The following is a 21,242-nucleotide window of genomic DNA, read 5'->3' as shown; positions in this document are numbered from 1 at the left end:
AGCATTGCTAACCCATGGACCTGTGCTGACAACTAACAGAGATGCCCTCTCACCACCAGGCCTTCTCTCCTTTTGTCTTCAGATCTGGAGGAGGGAAGAGAAAAGATTTCTCAGTGGAAGCTGGAGTCTGAACTTCTATGTGATTGTTGGAGATTCTGTGTGTGTGTGTGTGTGTGTGTGTGTGTGTGTGTGTGTGTGTGTGTAGCGGGGGAGGGAGGCAAGGAGAGAGAGAGTGAGAGAGAGAGAGAGAGAGAGAGAGAGAGAGAGAGAGCAGCATTTTGCATCATCTTTCAGTCTGCTTTTAATAACTTCCCTCCTCAAAAAGGAACTTTTTTGTTGTTGCTTTTTCTCTCTAAACGTGTAACATGCTTGTGGAAAGTCCGAGTTTAAGTGAGAGAGAGTCCCCTGCAAAGGCTTTGCAGTCCCTCCTGTTGGCGAGGATGGAGGTGCTTATGCCGCTGGCTCACATGCACATGGAAAACTGATCCTTCCAGTTACAGATTGCTAAAATGCACCAAAAGGGCTGCCTGGGCTCTGGTCCTCTTCTTTCTCCTCCTGTTTGGTTTGTTCTGTATCCTAGACACCCTGCTTGTTATTTTAACACTTCCATTGTTTTAGAGTAAAGTGCATTTTTCAAAAAGTCCCATAGAACCTAACTTTGTTTTAACTCAGGAAAAGATAATTGTAAAGTTATAGTCACTTGTGAAGTTTTAATTGTCGTTATACTTGTGGGGCGGGGTCTTTAAAAAAATTAAAAACAAACTACATCTCCCAGAGACAAACATGTACCCACTTTACAGTCTTAGATTCTGTTCCTTGAACTCCATAGAGCTGGCCACATAGTTTTGCACTCGAGTGTACAAATTACCCATGTTGACAGATGTTTGTCACTTAGTAACTTCTTTCCAGGTTCCCCCCCCCCCTCCCCTGAGCCTTCTTTCCAGCCCGCTTTGTTGTTTTAAAATATGCACGTCTCTCACTGGAATGCTAGTCACGACTGCAAACTTTGTGTCCAACCTCCCACATGAAATGATCCTTTTAGAAGAAACTGGATATGTCTCAATCTGCACTTCACTCAGAGTCTCTTGGTCCTGGCCACTCACTCACTGGTCCAGGGTCCAAAATAACTTAGCAGAAACAAACTTCCAACTAAAAATCCCCTCGAATGCCTCCCAGGGAAGAAATATAGTGCCTATAATTAAAGGAGGCCACCGCCGGAGGGGGAATGCAGCACGCAGCCAAAACCCAAGAAAGTAAGAATTTTATTTCTTTGCTTATTGAATCTGGATTGTCACGGCCAGCAGGTTCACCCACACTGAAGTCTAAGGTTTGTTCTGAGTGCACAGGTGAGAGGGCTTGAGGGAAGAGGGGGAAGGATGGGGTGGCAAGAAATAGGAAGAATGAGAGAGAGGCCAGGCCAACTCGGGGAGAAAGTGATCTCCGTGGGGCAACATAAAGGCAGTTCCTACCACTGGATTTGAATAAAAACTTGTAGCTGAGTAATACGGGGTGGGGGAGCTCAGAGGAGATGAGAGTGTAATTATAGTAAACGCTTAAATATGGGGTATCATCAGGGAAGAGAAGACTTGAGCTGTTTGCCTCAGAAAGGTAATGTGACAGCAGGAAAATTATTAGCTGTGCTGTGTGTGGCAATTCAGCATGTGGGGGGGCGGAATTATGGAAGGACAACGTAGAGAAAGGAAGTTCCGGGGTGCAAACCAAAGCAGCCTTGTAGCCTGGAGTCCTCCAGCCGGCTCGACAAAGGTTGCTTGGCAGGTGTGGATGTTAAATCCTCCCTAGGCGTCGTCCACTTGGCACCTTATTTCCTCTGGTTCCTTCCGGAAAGAGCTGATCCTGCCACCAGAACCCTGCACAGGACCATTCAGCTCCCAGGATGAAGAAGCTGCTCCCGACCTTGTGGACCACCCCACAAAAGGGAGCCGTGACTTCAGAACAGAAGGCATACTCATGCTGGGCGGCTCATCTCTATTAAAAAGGCAAAAAATTTAGCACTGATGAAAAACACATGAATTTTTTTTCTCCCTCTCTCTGAAACAGTTACTCTTCTTTTACTGATGTGAAGTGACGTCAACAATGCCTGCCCTATCCCCTTGGAGAGTAGGGAAAGAGGAGGAGGGGTTGGAAGATGAGAGCAGGAGAAAAGCTAGAGAAAAAGAGACCGAGGAGCCGAGACAAGAGGGAAAAAGGGGAGCTGGGAGGGACGGATAATGGAGATGTACATTTGACACGTTTTGGCCAAAATTCCACCAAAAGGGGCAAAGAGCTGCTTTTCGAAGCTGGTGATTGATAGAACACCTTTCCTTGCTCCCACCCTATCTACATGTTCTAACATATGGAAAGCTTACAGGCCCCGTGCACTTATAGAAGCCGATAATGCATTAGCTCTCAGCAATATTTACAGCACCGCTTTTAATACACACCAGATGGTTCGCGACTGTGCCGCCTCAGCCAGCTCACTCCTCGATTTTACTCGGCGGCACTTTGTTGCAATTACACTCCATGCTGAGACCAATTTTATTGGTGACCTATTTTTCATATTTGCAGCATTTTATGTTAAAACCCTCCTCTCTGGCCTTTTTGTAAAGGGCAGCGCCCAGGAAAGGAGAGTTTAGGACGGCGGTGCTGAGGGGCTGTGGAAGTGTATATTAATATTTATCATAATGCTACATACCTTGGGTTTAAGTGAGCAAACCCGATAGACATAAGTACTCCGGTCATTATGTTTGCTCACTCGCCCCCTGTTTGCCAGACCCCCACGGACTGTCTACGCGGCGCGCTTGCCTCGGAGTCAATACATTGGGCCATAAATATTGTATTCCATTAATTATCACGCCACTGGCTTATCCTGGGCGCCGGCGTCCTCGAGCGACGCAGGGCAAATGAGGACGCTTCCGGAGCGTACTTCTAGGCTGGGAACCCCGCTGAAATTTCCGTGGTGCCTGGGAATTCCGAGCCCTGCCGGGGCCTGGGGCGGGAGCTGGGAGGGGGCGGAGGGGAGGGGGAAGGCGGGGCGGCAGGAGAAGGCCCCAGCCGCCAGGAGCGCTCAGTACCTGTTATCTTACCACGCAGAAGGCCTCAGGGAGAATCCCATTTGGCACGCCGGGAAAGGCTTTCAACTTTATCTCCCGCCATGTAAATATCCCCGAGTGCCCGATTGGGGGACTTTGTTTTGCACCGAACAATATAAATATCCCATTTTCTACAGCACAGGTGCGTCTTCCTTCCCAAACTCTTTCCCCCCCCCTCCTTTCTCTGTTGTTTATACTAACTCTTTATGCCCCTCCTCTGATTAAAAAAAAAAAAAACAACCCACAGATGTTTACTTTATTGATATAACCTATATCGTGGTTAGGCCGAGAATAATATGTTTCAGCTAACAGTCATTTAGCAAATAATAGAGGCGTTCTGGAGGCCTTCCAACGTTACACATGTACTTGGTCATAAAATGATACGTGGAAAAAAAATTAACATCTGCTTTCTGAAAATAAAGTGTGCCAAGCAGTTTTTTTTTTATGAATGCCTTTCTCATTTTAGAAAGAAATATGGAGAGAGAAACTGGTACCCAGATGTATAGCATATTTATAATAGTTTTAGGGCTTAAAGGTAACTTCCCTGCACAGGCCAGTTTCAAAACTGTCTCTCAAACGACTTAACCTCAGATATATGTGAATTCTGAAGGGTAGTCCAAATTTTCCCATTTAAGGAGGAATTTGCTATATAGTTTAATTGTTTATCCAGGCGGAACTATATGTAAGGCAAGCTCCATAGCCTTAGTGCAAAGGGAGCCCCCGCTCATCTTTTCTTTACCTAATTTCTCAGCAAGGTTCCCAGGCCCGTAAGAAAGCAGAGTTGGAAAGTTTAGTTGGGTTCCTTTTTGTTGTTGTTTAATTCCACTATTAGGAAAGAGGCCTACCTTTGAATTATTTCATTAGGGTTTGGCCTTTTGGGGGAAAGGGTGGGAACCATAATCATTAGTAGCTTTTTATTATTTCTACAGTAAATGGCTAGATTCTTTTTTTTTTTTTAATAAGCTGCTTGAATGTTTTGCAGATGTTCCACTTAGAGCAGACCTGACCCTCTGTTTTTTTCTTCCCACATACGTGTCGTTTTAAACTATCCGAAGAAGGTCCATTTGCTCATGGCCCATCCTCTCTGCAAGTGTCGGATACAGCCTTTGAAATTTCCACCTAGTTGCACACACATGCACACACCACACACTTTACACACACTCCCACCCACTGAGTCGTTGGGAGTGGTGGAGGGCTGCAGTGGGAGACGGTAGGGTAGACCGGAAGGGAGAGAAGTCTAACCAATGGTTACACCGATGCACAGAGGCTCGCCCTCCACTGGGCCCCTTTGTGCCTTTGGTTCGAAACTTTGGAGGTGGCCCAAGTAGTTCCCCCCCCCCCCCCCGCCCCAAAAGGACTGGGAATCTTATTTTGTTAAGTGCTTCGGGGCACCCACCCAAGGTGTTTCAGGGCCTTCCGGGTGAGCCGAAGCAAAATCAGGGTCCCAGGATTGTCAGGTTTGTTCCCAGGTCTGGATCTGGCCTCAAGGCCCCAGCCACTGCAAGGGGCCCGAGGTGCTTAACAAAGGGCTCTGCAGGGGGGCTCCGGGCGCGGCCCACGTGACAAGCCCGAATGTCCCGCCACGAGGAAGGGCGGGCAGCCCAGGGTGCTTGGTAGCTTCTTGGCACAAAAAGAATTGCCAGGGCCTCAGCCGGCCCAGCTCTGGATAGGGGTGAGAAGTTCCCGTCTGGCTCCGCTGAGGAGAAGCTGCACCTCCTCGTCTCCTCAGCACTTGGAAGAAGCAGTGTGTGCGCACAGGGAGGGCCGCGGGGTGGGCCAGGGCCTGGCTGCTAGGCGGAGCAGGGCCGGCTAGTGGGTGGATGCGGAGGAAGTTGAAGAAACAGCTCAGTTCTGAGTGACAGGACCCCTTTTCAAAGGGCGAACAGGGGAGGGGGGGCATCCTAATATGAATAGAATTTTCAGTGTTTCACAGTTCTCCCTCTTGTAGATCTTTTTCTTTCTTTTCTTATTTTCCCTTTCCTTTCTTTTTATTTCATGTTAAGTTGCACATGCCTTGATGTGTTTTCAGTAGTGTGAGCCATTCACTTAAAAACAAAACAAAACAAAACAACAAAACTTTTTGGGTTGGAAAAAATTTACTGCAGCCAACATGCTAGCATGTTTTTGTGCAACTCACTGACCAAAGCAGCAGCAGATGAGTCAGGATTTCACCCAAAGATCTTTAAAGATGCTGTGTTTGGAGAGACAGGAAAGGGGGCATCTGAAAAGTTCTCCCTCACCGGAATAACATCTGGGTACATCTTTACTTTTTACCAAAAGATATAGTATCCTTATTTTCTCACTGGAAAGCCTGAAAATTGATATTAGATGTCACTGTGAGAAATCATGAGGGACAAGAAAACCTTCTCTCACAGAAAGAGTTCTTCAAAGCCTGCTTTCGTCACATTTAGAAACACTGTTATTATGTCCATTTCCAACCTTAGCTCTTTTTTTTTCAATTGAAAGACTATGCTTTATAGAGGAGAAAGCTGTTTAAAGCGGATTTAAAATCACACTTGTTTGTTGTTGTTATCGTGAATATGATGGTTATTATGTCATCTCCTCTTTTTTTTTTTTTTTCTCTTGATCTGATGGGGGAACTTTTTAAAGACTGTGAAGCAAAGGAAACAAAGACGGTTTATCAGTGAAAAGAAGAAAGTGGCCTTTTTTTTTTTTATTGGCAACTAAAGAAAGCCCAGATGTAGATGAAGTGTATCACAAAAGCTGCTTCCAAAGCCATCTAATTCCCATGGGCTCAGCCATCACCCACATGTGGTAGCTGGGAGTCCCTCTGGAGGTAAGGTGGCCATGGGTGGGGAGCCACTCAGATGAAGCTTCCTGATCTAGAATTTCAGACACATTTTAATTAACAACATGGTGATATTACAGAACCAGATTTGACTACTCCCCGTTCAAGTAGTGACCAGTACATTAAAACAATATCTTTCCTTCCTTGGTTACTTTGCTTACTAGGGACCCCCGGTCCTCCTTGCTAACCTCTCTCAGGAAGTTTGTATATGCTGCGCCAAACTCTTAGGATTTTTGTTGTTGCTGTTGTTGTTTCCTATTATTCTGTGCTCAACTCTGCTTAAATCTCTATTTATTTTTGGAGCTCAGCCTTTTGGGATCCCAAATGTCCCCACAAGTAACGCAGCAATAAATCTGAGCAAAAATAAGACAGATCTCCTCACCAATGTGTGATAAAGTTAAAGGACATTGTTTTGTCAGACAAGCGCTAAGTAGAAAATAAATCTCAGAGTCTGGGGAAACAAAACGGAGCGCTGCTGGCATGTGTGTAAATTTACTTTTAAAAGCAATAAATCAATGTTAAATTAAACAGCTGGGTACCCTGTCTAGAACAAGGTTCCATGTTTAAGAAGACCTTGATGGGAGAAATGTGCTATTTAACAGCACACACACACACACACACACACACACACACACACACACACACACATTTGTGGAGATCCAGAGGCAAGACATCTCTGGTAACATGTCTCGTGAACGTCAGGTAGGTAGAGGAAAGGAGAGAACACACAGATACTATGAATGAACTCTACAATTCATCCTCACATTTTTGCACATTTTCAGGCATAAGGAGACAAGGAGGCTTTGAACAACTGTTATGGGTTATTTCTAAATTGTAGCACTGAACTCCCTTCTGCTTACTGGTTTAGTCTGTAGGATAGGTTGTCATTTTTGTTGTTGTTGTTTTGCATTTTTTTCTGTAAATAATTTAACCTGAAGACATATTATAATGAGCTTACCTAGCACACTTGGTCTGATGCTTTTATTCTTGATGTGGCTGTTTTATACAGCAAATAACATAGTAAAATATAAGGGCAACTATTATTTTGTATCTGTTATGACTGGTTGAGAAAAAAGTTGATGTTTGAGTAGCACTAAAGCTAAACTATCAGTTTAGTTTTTTGTTTGTTTTTTTTTTTTTAGTTATTTTTTCCTGTTACAAAACTTCACTGGGAGACATTGTAGGAGATGTGGGGACAGGAGGGAGAGGGAACAATGGAAAACCGAAGGTCTGTTTCCACATCCTAAGAATAGTGTGAACCAATGCATTTTTTTTACAGAAGTTAATATCAAATAGAAAATTGGGACTAGCTTAAGGCTATTTTTTTTCAAGCTTGAAGTCAAATCATAAAAAGCTTACTAGTTGTTTAGAAGTAAGACATTGCTGAGATGTACTTTTTTTTAGCCTATTGAATGGAGAGCTGCTGATTTAAAAGAAAAAGATGGGATTCCTGCTTGTATGTAGCACATGAGAGTGTTCTTACTTTCTTCATATGGATGCCCTGTAAGCTTTAAGTTGTACTGTTAGCCCACTTTCAAAGAATATTCACATAATTCCATAACGTCATTCAAAATTTTAAAACTGAAAATGCTGTTTCTTCCCTTAGGGATGGCTGTGCAGTATTCCAGCCACCTTGGGCTTTGCTTCAGCCAAAGGAAATAGCAGAGACCAGCTTGCTGAAAGAAGAATAAAAGTTATAGTATTTATATTTTTAGATGGCACCATTCAGTTTCCAGGACCATTTGTAGCTTGTTAAGTAAATCCGAGTTTTGTGTCACTCAGAGATAGCTCAGATTGCCTGTCAGGGAGACATCTGGGCAGACTTAGAAACTCAAAATGACTTCTCCAGCTCTGCTAGGGTTTTCCAGGGATGTACTGCCCTTTGCATTGAAGCCCAAGGAGTCATTTCAGCTCAAGGAGAGGCTTTTAGCCCCTGTTCTTTGTCCTTGTCTGGATAGGACGGAGGGTCCTGAAACAGTGGATACTGGTCTGGTTTGGAGGATGCAAGAGAGAGGAACGGCGAGGCTGCCAATTCTAATTAAAGACAATAAGCAACCCAGTGACGAGCTATCTTTCAGCTTTAGCTAGAGGCAGAAACCGTCTGTTCACCTCACCTCAGAAGTTAGTTTGTCCGAGTTGGCTAGTGAGGTAAAGAGCAGAATCCTGTAGGTGACGTTGCTCTCAGGTGAGGCGAGGCTTATAGCGGAATCACAGCAGGTACGTCGTCAAGTTGCCATTTCCTTTCCCATCCCCTGGTCTCCCGGTGCTCTGTGCTCTCGACGCAGACTCCCTTAGATTCTAACTTTGCTTGCTAGATGGCGCTCGGTGTCTCATAGACCTTCCAATTCAGAACTAAAGTGGCTTTTTAGCACCATTCTGAACTAGTTATGGGCGTTTGATTAGTCTAGTCCTGGTAATGTTATTGCTGTTTTTTTAAAAAAATTATTGTTTTTGTCATTCTTTTTCTCTTTTGTACTGAGGCAGTGTTTAGGTGCCTTAATCTTTATAATAATTAAATATAGGGAAATCCTGCCTCTGAATTTCTTCTGGTATACTTTTGGCTCAATTACTTGTTTTAATACATTAAAAAAAAACACTTAAAGTTTTCATAAGTAATCTTATAGAGAGTTTTAGGAAGAAGGTAAGTCAGTAAGTTCAGATACTTACTGTATTGAGGTTTACCAACAGAGTCCACTCAGCACTCCCACCGTCCTTCATTACTAGCCCGTTTGCTATCTCGGAGTGTCATCAACTGATGTTAAATGTAGTACGCTTTATTTAACTCTCAAATGTTAAAAATCAATGCTTACAGATACACTTTTAAATCCTTTTAACAAAAGTCACCACAAAGCTGTCTTAAATGAATAATGATTTGTAGATCCTAAATTTTAACTTTTTTAGGGGGAACTGGCACTCTTTTGTGTTGAAGTGTAAAGAGAGAGTATAAACAAATAGTTCCAAGTTTCTGACAGAAAAATGAAGATGAGCCTAAAGGACCTATATATTGCTCTGTTAAATGAAGATGTCATTTCACAGCATCTACTGCCCTTGTAGGTCTACCCTTAAAAAAAAAAAAAAGGCTCCGAAAGGCAGTGCTCACATGTGAAAGCAATGCATGCCTTTATAGACATAGGACCCTTAAACAGTGAAGGATGAATTTGTTTTTAGGCATAGGATCTGATTTGTATAGAAGTGTTCCACCTTTGGGAATATTAATAACATCCAGAGCTGAGCGGTTTGTCAACCTTTTGTAAAATCTTGGCTGCGGGGTGGTGAGGATTCAGTAAAGTCTCTCTCTAGGTGTTAGGCTGAAAGTAGCAGGCGCTGAAAACCTAAAGAGGAAAATTTACAACTTGATCATCTCCAGCCACACACCAAAAAAACCTGCTACTGTTGCAAACATATGTTCCAGATTAAGTTAAGCAAATGGGTCTCATTTTTTTTTCAAGGTTGAGTTGATGGTGAAAATTTAAATTTAAGTGTGTTGGACTTCCAAGGATCATTAGGTTCTCACGTGTTTACAAATCTCCCCTAGCCATTTACTTAAAGACGCCATATATTTTGTTACCTTCCTGAGATACTAGTTTATACTCTTGCAAGTTGAATGTAGTCAGTTGCTGTTTTCCCAGAGACATATGTAGTTGTAAAAGTTGAGTAAATTGCAAACTGAGTGTATTTGTCCCTCTAATATTAAACCACCAGACAGCTAACATCTGTCTTATCTAAGCTCCCAATATACCTACTCATCAGAAAGCTGATGCAAAACTTTAGAGTTTTATTTTAAAGTTCTTTGAAAGTTTAACTCATGAAAAGAGTGGGTGACTTTCTTTCCCACAGCATAGGACAAAAATTATATTAGAAAAAGGCTGAAATCCTGGTGCTTCTTTTCAAGGAGAGTAACCTCTCTGCGGTCACCCAACCATTTCCCAAATTGAATTTTTGGAAGTCCAGTCTGACTAGTGAGGGGCCCACTAGAGATTTTGAGAATAAACCCCCTCAGTTTCGAAGGTAGTTCACTGAGCAAGTTACAGAAGTGGAAGTCAAGAAGCTGGGAACCCAGATGACTTTTTTGGGGGGACCCACCCCACTTCCTCTACCTCCAGATGATCTTTCCAAAGCATTTTAACTAATATTGTGCTATTGTCATCTGGTAGTTACGACTTGAACTTCTCTCTTCCCCAAGGAACCCTCAAGGACGGTACTCACTAATTCTCACCCTCCCCAATTCAATCAAGAAACATTATTTTGTAATGCATAAAATATATTTAACTAAAAAGGCACTGTGTATTTGATATTGACAAGTGGTCAAGATAGAAGAAAATTTAAAAGATTTGAGGGACAAAAATGGTTAGGACAACAGTAACTATAGGATAGCATGGGAATAAACATTTGAAAAATAAAGGAGAAAAGTGTTTGCTTTAGGAAAGTTTGAAACTTCACCAAATGTATATAGGCAGGTAGCAAGCATTGATAAACGGACTTACTTAATCTCTTTCCTCAATGTTTTAAACCACAGAAACTGAGCTCATACTTTTTTTTTTTAATTCACAGTTTTCTCTGGCAAAAATGATCTTCAAATATACATGTATGTCTGGAAATTTCTAACTTATTTAAGTAAACCCAGGCAGGTCATTCTGAAACTGTAGCAAGAATATAGTTTTCTTTACTGTTAAAAAAAAATAATAAAGGAAAGGTTGCATGGAGGAAAAAGGTCTCCCAGCATCCATACTGAGACCAAACCCCAGCATCTGGGAGCCCACTCAGCACCATTCCTGTCACCTCAAGTCTCCACAATTCTCATTCCTAATCTTGCACCCAAACCCCCTTTACTCCAGAACTCCAGAAAGCTAGAATGAAACATTTTTCAAGGTAGAAACACAATTCATAGAAAAAAAAAAATACACTGGCCAGTGACTTGGAAGCACCTAGAGATATTTGAGCTGTGAATTCAGATGGGGTGTGTGTGTGTGTGTGTGTGTGTGTGTGTGTGTGTGTGTGTGTGTAAGTAATTCCCCAAGTCACCCAGATTCAACAGGTCCCCTGTAGCCCTGCACACGCCCAGTGCATTGAGCTAGGTGAGTTTCCATCAGTTTTCCTAGAGGGTCCAGCTGGTAGTTTTAAACAACTTCCAGCATGACCGAGCTTCTCTAGTAGCATGGATTTATACACAGGGACGCTTGAGACTCAATTAATGGTCAAACGGAAGAGGAAAAGTCTCTTTGAGGGGGAGCAAACCTGGGAGTGACTTTGCAGGGGGAAAGGGTGTCCAGCTCATGTGATCAGTGTTGTATGAGAGGAGGACATGCTTACAGCAGGTCTGAGAGACGACATTGAAATGCTAACTAGGGAAGATTTAACCAATTATTTGTGTGTCTTAGTGGGGAGAAAAAACATGGTGTTTTGCGGCTAAATTGCTGCTAAACGGAGATACACACTGACATTTGTATTGTGGTGCTGTGTCAGAGAGAGAAAAGTTCTTTTCTGAAATGTATCATATAGTTCCTGTGATACAGAGCAGTGCTGCAGTCCGTTTGCAAGGGTATTTCTTAGAAAACACACCAGGTTTCTTACCCTGTTTCACTTATCACTTATACTAGAAAAGTTTGCATTAAGTTGGTTTGGAACGGGTTTTATTTTATCTTTAATAGGTATTGGTTTTGACAGTCTCACTCGCTTTAAACAGTGTTTTTCTAAAACACAAAGTCGACTCTGGAGAGTGGATGATCCGGACTGTGTTCTCAGGGGAGGAGAGAGGTTTCACTCAAAGCCAAATAAATAAGAAGAGAGTTTCAACACAGCGAGGAGATGTATTTTAAATCTATAAAAACTTGGGAGTGGCGGCTGGGGTTGCCAGGGAGATACGCAGTGAAGCAGGTGCCACACGGGAATGGTCTTCATTTACTGCACTTTGCTCAACGCGACAATTAAACAAACAAAACAAAACATAACAAAACAAAGAGATTCATCGAAAATACAGCTAGGGCTAAAGTTTGAAGAGGAGAAAAAGTCGCGGGTAGGAGCCAGAGGTGGCCCTTTTGATGCTGTCCAATAAGTTGCTGTCAGCCTTTTTAGCCGGCCGGCAGAGAGCCTGCTACTGAGCGGCTTCACTTGCTCGGAGAGGTGATTACGGAGTGCCTAGGCGTCCCAGAGTTAGTCCTACATCTTCCGCCAGCAACAGGGTGGTGACACCAAGGGCTGATGGGTCTGGATGTAAATTTTTTGAAACACAGATCTGTGGCGACTGAGATTATAGGCCTGTGAATAAAGTGGTCCCAGCAGAGACACTTTAAAGTGGAGTTGATGCAGATCTTGCCAGCTAAAGGGAGGTGATGAAAAGTTGGTCCAAGAAAATTTGGGTTAGGGGAGGGAAGACCCTCACCTTAGCAGTGACTGCGGTGTGGAGCTACCGTCAGCTTAGACTAGATGTAAATTCGGGAGACTCGAAGGCAAATGGAGCATCAACTCAGGGCGCTCTGATTAACACCGTGCAGAGAGCAAGCAAGACTCTCCACCCACAAAGTACAGTGTTTAAGCTCACTGTTGTTTTGGGCTCAGATCCCGAGGTTTCAGAAGAGAGTATCCTATGGCGGGGGAGTGGCTGGAGCGAGGAATCCCGCCAGGCCAGAACTTTGGGGTTCTGGCCAAGGGGGAGAAGGAAGGGGGAGCTGGGCGCTGTCCATGGTGCTGGGAGAGCTGGGTGCCTTTCTGTAGCTTCGTTTCGCTGTCTCCAAACCAAGGCAAGGTGTAAAAAGGGGAAAGGGACACCAACTCACAGGGCTAGACATTTCCCTTCCAGCAAATGTGGAAAATACAAACGAGGCAGAGCAATTAGAAATATTCTAGACGGGTCTTACTTTTATTTCTGGGTCATTGCAGCGTAGACAGCAGTGTTAACTGGTCATTTCTTGTTATAGGCTATTTTCCTCCTTTACGTGTATCACATTTCAAAGTATGTAATTAGCAATTGCTGATGTGCAAAATAAAGAGGAAAGAAACAAGAAAAAGTATGACTGGAGACCCTAAATATACCCAAGGATAGGATAATTAGGTATTTCCAGAGAGCTAGAGAATCAAAGCAGAGGGCGACTTAAACCTGCTAAATCACATTTTTTGAGAAAGATATATTGGTTTTCCCAAAAAATACTTCTGTGAATTCTATACTTGTAAAACACTACTATAGTTATATTTGTTGTCGGTAAGAATTAAAGGATCGACTTACCTGTTGGCTAAGAATTGTGTGTTGTAAAAAAATGCTTTTAATTGCATTATTAAAAAGCAAATAACGTGTGTGTGTGTGTGTGTGTGTGTGTGTGAGAGAGAGAGAGAGGGGGGGGGAGAGGGATGGGGAAGCAGGATTCAGACAGAAATGATTTCAATATTAAGGTAAAGAATATGAGCTCTCTAAATAGGAATACAAGCTATCCAGTAAGGAGCCATAGTCTTGGAAAGGATTGTACACACATGATACAAAAGATAGATCATTCACTATGTTTAGTAAAGTCAGAATTATGAGAAACAGGAAAGGAATTGGTCTTAATTATTTTAATCATGAAAATCTTATGTAGCCTCAACAAGTCGAGTCCATGTGACAATGAAGAACGAAGAGGACATGAATTCAAACAGCTGACACAGTGATCAGCAGCAACTGACAGCATCTCATTTGATATTTGATATCAAGCACCAGATCAATATTTGTGAGATCAATGCAATTTTAATGGTTTTCTTTCAAAACTGCATGAAAGCCAAATTGTGTCACTCTGTGCTACTGTTATTTTTTTTTTTTTTAGAGCTGGTTATTCTAGGGGATGATATTAAGTAATTTACAGAGGGAAAGCAGAAGCAAGGGGGGTGGGGGCAGGGGTAGGGGTGGTAGCAAACACCAACAAAGCACAGCACAGCTCTCCAGTTGATAAATTCTGATGATACATGTGTCCAGGGAAGGTACACATGCTTATGAAAAAAAACCCACTTATTTAAGTATGACTTATAAAAGATGGAAATCTTTTGAAATTTTATTAGGATGTATGTGAGGATGAGCTAGATCAGAGACATTTTTTCACCGTGTAAGAATTAGGTGGTAATTGATGTACATGATAGCAGAAGGTAGACAGGGTGGAGATAGGAGGCTTTCCCCATTCTTGGTGGAGTAGAACTGAGCACCATAGCATACTTCAGCAATGGCCTCACCAAAGTAAAATAGGAAAAAAAAAAATACTGTCTATTGTATTTCTTAGAAGTTTCTCCCTTAAATATGAAATGCTGTTGACCTGACTCAGAAGGACACAGTTCTCTAACCTTTAGATCTATTTTGTATAAAATTCTAAACTTGGATTTATTGGCTTTTTACAGATTCACTTTGAGGAGTTTCCACCTAGAGGAACGCAAGGCCTACAGTCTCCACAGATACTCCCAGGGGCTGTGAAGCTAGGAGAATATCTTCTGAGTAGGACCCGTGTAAAGGGGAAAGTTGCACTGGGGAGTGATCTTGGCAAGTAGTGACTTGACTTTTCAGATGATGAGCACCAAAAAAAACAGCTTTCATTCACAATTCAACTTTAAAGCTTGGTGTGTGTGTGTGTGTGTGTGTGTGTGTGTGTGTGTGTGTGTGTGTGTGTGTATAATAGCAACATCTTAGGAAATCTCTGATACCCAACTTTAAAGACCTCTCAATCTTCAGACAGAGAGTAAAACTACATCACTCTTATGCCCCCAACTACATCCTTTTTCTTGATTCTAACATGTTACCTGAAGAAACTTTAAATGAAGTTTGCATTTGCTTTTACAAAAGTCCTACCTTGTACTCCTTAAGAAATGAGGTAGAGTCAGAATTTTCTAGGATTTTAATAACTCCCACCCCCCCAAAACCTCCAACAGGGTCTGCATGTGTCTCCATGCTCTTTTGTATTCAAAATTGGCAGAGTGCCTACAAACTAAAGGCATTAGCAGTTTAAATCAATTTTCTTGAATGAAATAAAGCCAACCGTACACACAAGTACATATTACATACAGGCAGAGATTTACAGATGCAAACAAGCTTGACGCACTTAAAAAAATCTTTATTGCAATGCTTTGAAGATTTTGAACATGAAAAATTTTCATTAAAAAAATTTACAAACTTTCGTGGAGATCAGCACATAACGGAGCACCTACCGTTACAGGCACTGGAGAGACCCCCCCCCCCACATTTTGTATACGTTTTCTGTAGATTCAGTTGTAATAAACAGCAGTGGACATGAGTACTTAGTAAAAGGCTATGGATATGCGAGACATATATATATATGCATACAGGCACACTTTCTTTTGCTGTTCAGAAACTCTGAGGTATTTTAAGGAAGGAAATTAACTTTATGTTTAAATGGTAATTAATTTGGGCTTCATTTTGGCAAATCATAATTCAATCAATATTTTCCTTCATAGTATGGAGAATTTTAAGGTTTCGTGCAGCCGAATTGCTGTTCCTACGCCACTTTGAAGCAATGTTAGTGAAGTCTACAATCAGATCTACATGCTAATCTCTAGTTTTGCCTTCAAACAGAATTCAGTTACAAAGAACTTGGAAAGATTTTTGAATCTATTCAGGAGAGGAAAACTCTTTTAATTTTCTGAAGAGTAAAAAACTCCCCAAGAAAACTTCATATAGCTTCTTAGATTTTGCTTCGCATACGTGATAAAACATTGATTGTTGCGGTCTGGTGACCCATGAAATTTGGGGGTTAGTTTTCTCTTCAGACCAGAGCATATAATTATGCAAATAAAGAGCTGTCACTGATCTAGTGAAATACTCACAAACACATGCACTCTGAAATTGGACAGGAAAGTGAAATGGTTTGTGATGTGATGGTGCTGTAGCTTGCTTGCTTTCCTGCCAACTTTCTATCTGAGTTCATTATTCAAATTGTAAACTTTAAAGGGACATATCATTTTGGGGATGTTAGGTGGTTTTCATCTCAGATTCTTTGTTTTGGTCACAGTGTAAGTTAGTTCAATATCATTTTACCTATGACAATTTCACACAATATAACAGCCACAGAGAAGAAGCTGAGTGATCTGGAGACACAGGTGCTGTCTCATGGCTGTTTAAACAAAGTTCAATTCCAACAATACTCAAGAGTATAGGGAAAAGGTTTTCTACAAGCTTCAAGGCAAAGAAGGGCCTGAAGGAGTTGCCTGGAAAGACATTATGGATTAAGTCTAATTTTCATTTTCTAAGTTTTACACCCACAGTGAAAATACTGGCAACTCTATGATGTCCAAAACCTTCAGGACAGCTTTCTCTAAATAGTGAATCTTTAGCTTTTGCACTTCATTTCCCATTATTATTTCTTTACAATTTTTGTGCTGCGAATGAACAATGTTTCTTCATTCTACCAGCTACATTAGTCTTGAGATCTCCCAGTCCCAAAGTTACCACCACAGGCTGTTGCATAGTTTTAGAAGTCATGGAGTGTCCCACTGATGAAAACTGAGAGGTCTCATGTCAAACCACTGACTGCTAAAGACATCACTTCATGAAAGAGCAGTAGTGTGAAACTTTAAAAACACTGATCCAAATGAATCAATTAAATCAACATCCATCCCTTCTAAGTGTAAGGTTTAGAATGATCATTGTCTCCTAAAAATATGCTGGACCACTTTGATAACTACTTCTATCCATGGGCCTCTCTTAATGCACTTTGTGCTCCCTCCCCAGCACCCCAATTGGTGTCCATTCTTATTTGAGTACTGTGATGTTCAGTGTTGAACCCTGGGAAAGAAACCCTTTCCCAGACTCCAACTTATTTTTTAAAAAGATTAATGGAGTATTAGATAAAAAGATAGAGAACCCAAGAAACTCCTATTTAGTCATTCTACACAAGGAAAGAAGGAAAGTTTTGTTTTTTTTTAAAGGGGTATTTCTTAGAGACTTTTACTTTATAATATTATACCAGAGGGTACCTAAGTAGTCACCACAACTAGCTCCACTTTGTTCACCCATATTTCAATTATTTAAAGGCCTCATGTTTATTTTTTTTAACATCTTCCCACAAGACAGGAGCAAATTTTTCAAAAATCCACACTGTGGACTTTTATAATGCGAAAGTTCCTTAACAATCATCTTTCTTAAATGATTTCAGAGTACAGCTTCCAAAGAGAACCTATCAGTTAACAATCTAAACAATGATTTCATGTAAGATATACTTGTTTGGATTGGATCTCTAGGCAATCCACAGCAACATTTTTAAAAATTCGAGTTTATGAGCAGTGCTAATTTAGTTAACATGCTCTCTCACCCAAACCCTCTCAAAGGAGTGAGAGGTTTAGAAAGGAATATAGCTGTAGCATAAAGGTGAATGTGCTAGCTCACTGCACGCTCACCATCAGCAGTTTGGGAGCTACACACCAGGCTCCCTTTGGAAAATATATTCACTGTCTATTAATGTTTATTTATAAAACATTTTGAAGACAAGTTGTTCTAATTTCCTTGCTAAGAAGATACTTATATACTGAGATATTTTATAAAAGTGTTACCTTTCTGACATGTGTGAGCCACACAGTGACTCAGCTGAGGTTAGGGTATTGCTTTACAGCAATAATAGCAGCATCAGTAAGGGACTATGAGGCTTATAACTATTGCTGGATGTGGTCACATCACTCCTGTTAGGTTTCAGCTTTGAAAGCCTCTGTGCAGTTGGTGAAAAAAGAACTTCTGAGGAAGAATAATACACAGTTGTCTGTTGGAAAACTTTTTTTTTTATTTTTAAATGGTAAGCAGAAGATTATAGGAAACTCCTGTGCTTTATTATTATTTTTTTTGACACACAAACAAAAAGAAAACGCATGCCAGGAAGCATAAGGCAGAAATCCGAGAAAAGAACAGTCATTACAAGTAGATGCTCTTCCAAATATCCAGGGTGACTTTCAAGGGCTGCATGTTAGGTACCTTAGCTCGAAATCTGAAGCAGAGTATTCTGTATCTCCAATTTATGCCTTTCTCAATCTATTTACTCTAAGAACTAAGTATAAGATTAATAAAAAAAATATCCCACAGCCTACCTTTATACCCCTGCGTGTTAGAAGTACTAACAGTGGCCACTCCGTGCAGGGGTACAGCCAAGAACTTGTTATCCCAAGAAAGCCGAGGTGAATCCATCATTACACGCACCCCAGCAGCATCCCCATCACCACGCTAAGAGGTCACACGTTATCAGCTGGTGAGCTGGCATGCTTGGCCTGGCTCCCTCTGGGTTGCTACAGTGAAGAGCCACAAGCAGTAAGAGACATTTACAAAACTTTGTAAACTGCTCTTCCCCAGACGGACAACAAAGTTACCATCCAGTGACTGTGAAGCACTCATCTCAGTGAAACAGGAACTTTCTCTAAGCAAGATTTAAGAACAGCAGAAAGGAACCTGGAGGGAAGCACAAGACTTTGGTTCCTAAGTTGAGCACGGTCACTTTGCTGTAATTCAGCTGCAGAAGCTTTGCAAATCTAGCCCTGCATGCCTGTTTATTTATTTCCTTTCATGCTGTAAAATTAGTTTCTCGTGAACATTTTCATACACTGAAAATACCAATTTATAACATTTGGTATGATATATTCAATCCACACCAATTTTTCAAATTGGGAAGATATCAATTTTATATAGTTCACCAATCCCTTCTAAATTCAGAAGTCTAAAGGGTCAATATGACAGAACAATGTACTTGACATTGTTGGAGTAATGCATTTTAAACCACCCAGGCACTGGATACAATGCCCTTTAAAATTGTTCCTAGGTTGTTTCTGCTTAAGTAATATCAGAAGATGCCCAGCTGTGACCACTGAACACCTGACCTCACTTTCTCTGAAACTACAGACCTGCTAGACATATGGATATGCCAAACAGCATGAGGTATTACCTGTTTTAATACTTGATGAAATCAGTTCATGATATAAAAACATTTTTTTCCATGAGGTGGTTGAGCTCAGGTTATTCTTTCAGGGCATTAAACAGTGCCTCAGAATCATTTTGGATACACTTTCTCATGTTCTCAAACAAGCCAGACAGATTACTTGTTGAATTCACTTTTAAAAAATGATGCAAGTATTAAATTCATGATCTCACCCACTGGATATAACCTTCACTAATTAAATTCTGCAAGTAATTAATGTTTAATGTTTTAATTTGAAAGCCAGTAAAATCTCAACATATTTTATCTTCTGTACTTCACAGATTGTAGTTGGGCTAAAGGAACTAACTGTTGGAATTATAGGGTAAAACCCCATCACAGGAAGAGGAACACTAGGCATTTTGGACCTAAAGGAGGAATTCATTCACAGTTTGTTGACCCTGTTTGGCCTTTCAGAAGACAGTTTCATTTTCTTGATGATAGTAAAAAAAAAAAAAAATGCTGCATCTGAAAGGGTTTAATACAAGGCCAGTCAAAGTAGACTTAGTGAGGGTTAACAGCCAGATCGCCGCTTTACACTGAGTACATAAAAAGCAAACCTTAAGCCAGATCATCTAAACTACGACGCCACTCATTTGCTACATTCTTAACAGTATGGGCAGTTCTTGTAAGTCACTTGGAAATTTCACTGAAAATGGGGCCTTATACTTAACACCTAAAAGCTTTGCTTATGGTTTCGTTTGAACATTCTCTCCTGAAATCAAAGACATTAGGACTCTAGTTCAACTGGGCAGGAATGCCCAGAAAAGAGGATTTGGATTCGGAGCTTTAGGATTTTTATGCAATGTTCTTTTTTTTGGTCTTGAAATGAAAATAAGTCGTCATAGGGGGGGAGATCAATTTGTACTTCCCAAACTACATAGAACAACATGGCATTCATGTTCTGAATTTAAAGTTGGCATTTTTAGGACTTGGGTGTGTGGCTTTCTAAAAAAAGGGAGAGGGGCTTATAAGATGACCTGAGGGAAAAAACCTGGTTGAAATCAAGGTTTGAGGTCTAGAATAAAAGCTTGCTAGATTTAAAGGGGAATAAAAACGGGCGCGACTGAGGCTGGGCAGCTGCGGCCGCGCTACAGCGGGCGGTAGGACCGCGCAGACGCCGCTTGGCCGCAGCGCCGGCGGATCGCCCGGCAATTAGAGGCGCGAGGGCCCCGGCGCACCCGGCGCTGTCAAGCCTCGGTCGGCCACGGCCCCGCTGCGCTCAGCCCCGCTCAGCCGCGGGAAACGCGGCCGCTGAATCCATATTGCTTTGACAGTTGCACTCATCTAGAAAAAAAAAATGCAAAATGCTATATAGACGAACACGTCGGGACCCTGTGCTGGAGAAAGAAAGCAATCTAACGGGGGCCGGGAGGCTGCGGGCGGCGGGCGGGCGCGGCGGGCGGCTGCGCGCTCACAGCTCCTCGTGCTTGATCCGGTGCGAGCGCCGCGTCAGGGCCGGCTTCTGCGAGCTGCTCTTGGCCTCCGAGGCTTCGGCGAAGAATTTGAAGATCGACGGGAAGCTCTTCCAGGAAGTCAGCTCGTGACGGTCGGTGCCTGCGGAGACGACACACGCGGGATTACGAGGTGTTGTGCGGGTGTGTGGCCGCCAGCAGGCGGCGAGGAGCCCCGCCCTCCCGGCCAGTGCACCGCCACCCGCGAGCTCGCTTCCAGGCTCCGGGACCCAGTGCCGCTGGGCCCCGGGGCGGGCTACCTACCGCGCTGGTCCCCGCCTTCCCCACCCCCCTCCCTCCCCGGCCAGAACTTGCCCGCCAGGCCCCGGGGTGCCAGCTCCAGGGGCCTCTAGCCCTCCGGGCCAATCCAGTAGCTCCGCGGGAAGGACCACTCCCTCTCCCGCCCAGAAACCACCCACTTCCCTAGGCCTGGGATTGGTTTCCGGGATCCCGATTCCACCACACCCACCCCTAAGCGCCTGGGTGTCTTGGCTTCCCAGGCAGAAAGGGGGAAATAATTCTTTTTCTGGCCTGGCCCAGTCTCTGATGTTGGAAACATCAGCGAGGTCACTGGGACCAAATCACTGGAGATATTTAATGAAAGGCCAGATTCAAAAGGCGACCAGGGGCCTTGAAAGTATCCTAGGCGGGCCACATGCTTTGCAGATTTTTAGAACAAGTCTAGAAAACCCAGACATAAAGTGTTTCAAAGCTGAACCACTGAAAGAGCGTTTAGGTCTCCTATTCAGTCGGGAAATTCAGAGAAATGGTAGATTTTCAATTTACCATTTTTTTTTTAAACTACAGTTTCTGTCTGTGGCTTGGGTTGAACATCATACAGTATTTTTCAAGCCAAATGGAACCTTTAGTTTGACAAAGGCAGCGAGAAACATGTAGACATAGGCGTACACTAAGCAATAATATGGGCATAAGAAAAGTTATTTGTGATGACACATACAACTTAACCAATAACTTCATAATC

At 42.4% G+C, this 21,242-nt stretch overlaps 1 protein-coding gene across 8 annotated transcripts in view; it reads right to left on the bottom strand.

The window, feature by feature from the left end:
• Positions 1-17,605: 17,605 nt before the first annotated feature.
• Positions 17,606-21,242, bottom strand: part of ARB2A (ARB2 cotranscriptional regulator A) — a 363,769-nt gene continuing 360,132 nt past the window's right edge. For all 8 annotated transcript variants that reach the window (XM_084802553.1, XM_084802560.1, XM_084802551.1 and 5 more), the window contains one exon: positions 17,606-20,363. In XM_084802553.1, coding sequence (XP_084658679.1) covers positions 20,221-20,363 — 143 coding nt within the window. In that variant the 3' untranslated portion in view covers positions 17,606-20,220. The remainder of the gene's footprint in view (positions 20,364-21,242) is intronic.

This window comes from Acomys minous (genome assembly GCF_964271855.1).
Source record: "Acomys minous genome assembly, chromosome: 11".
NCBI classification, from domain to species: Eukaryota; Metazoa; Chordata; class Mammalia; order Rodentia; family Muridae; genus Acomys; species Acomys minous.
Note: the sequence above shows the minus strand (reverse complement) of the source record. Positions and strands in the feature narration are given on the sequence as shown.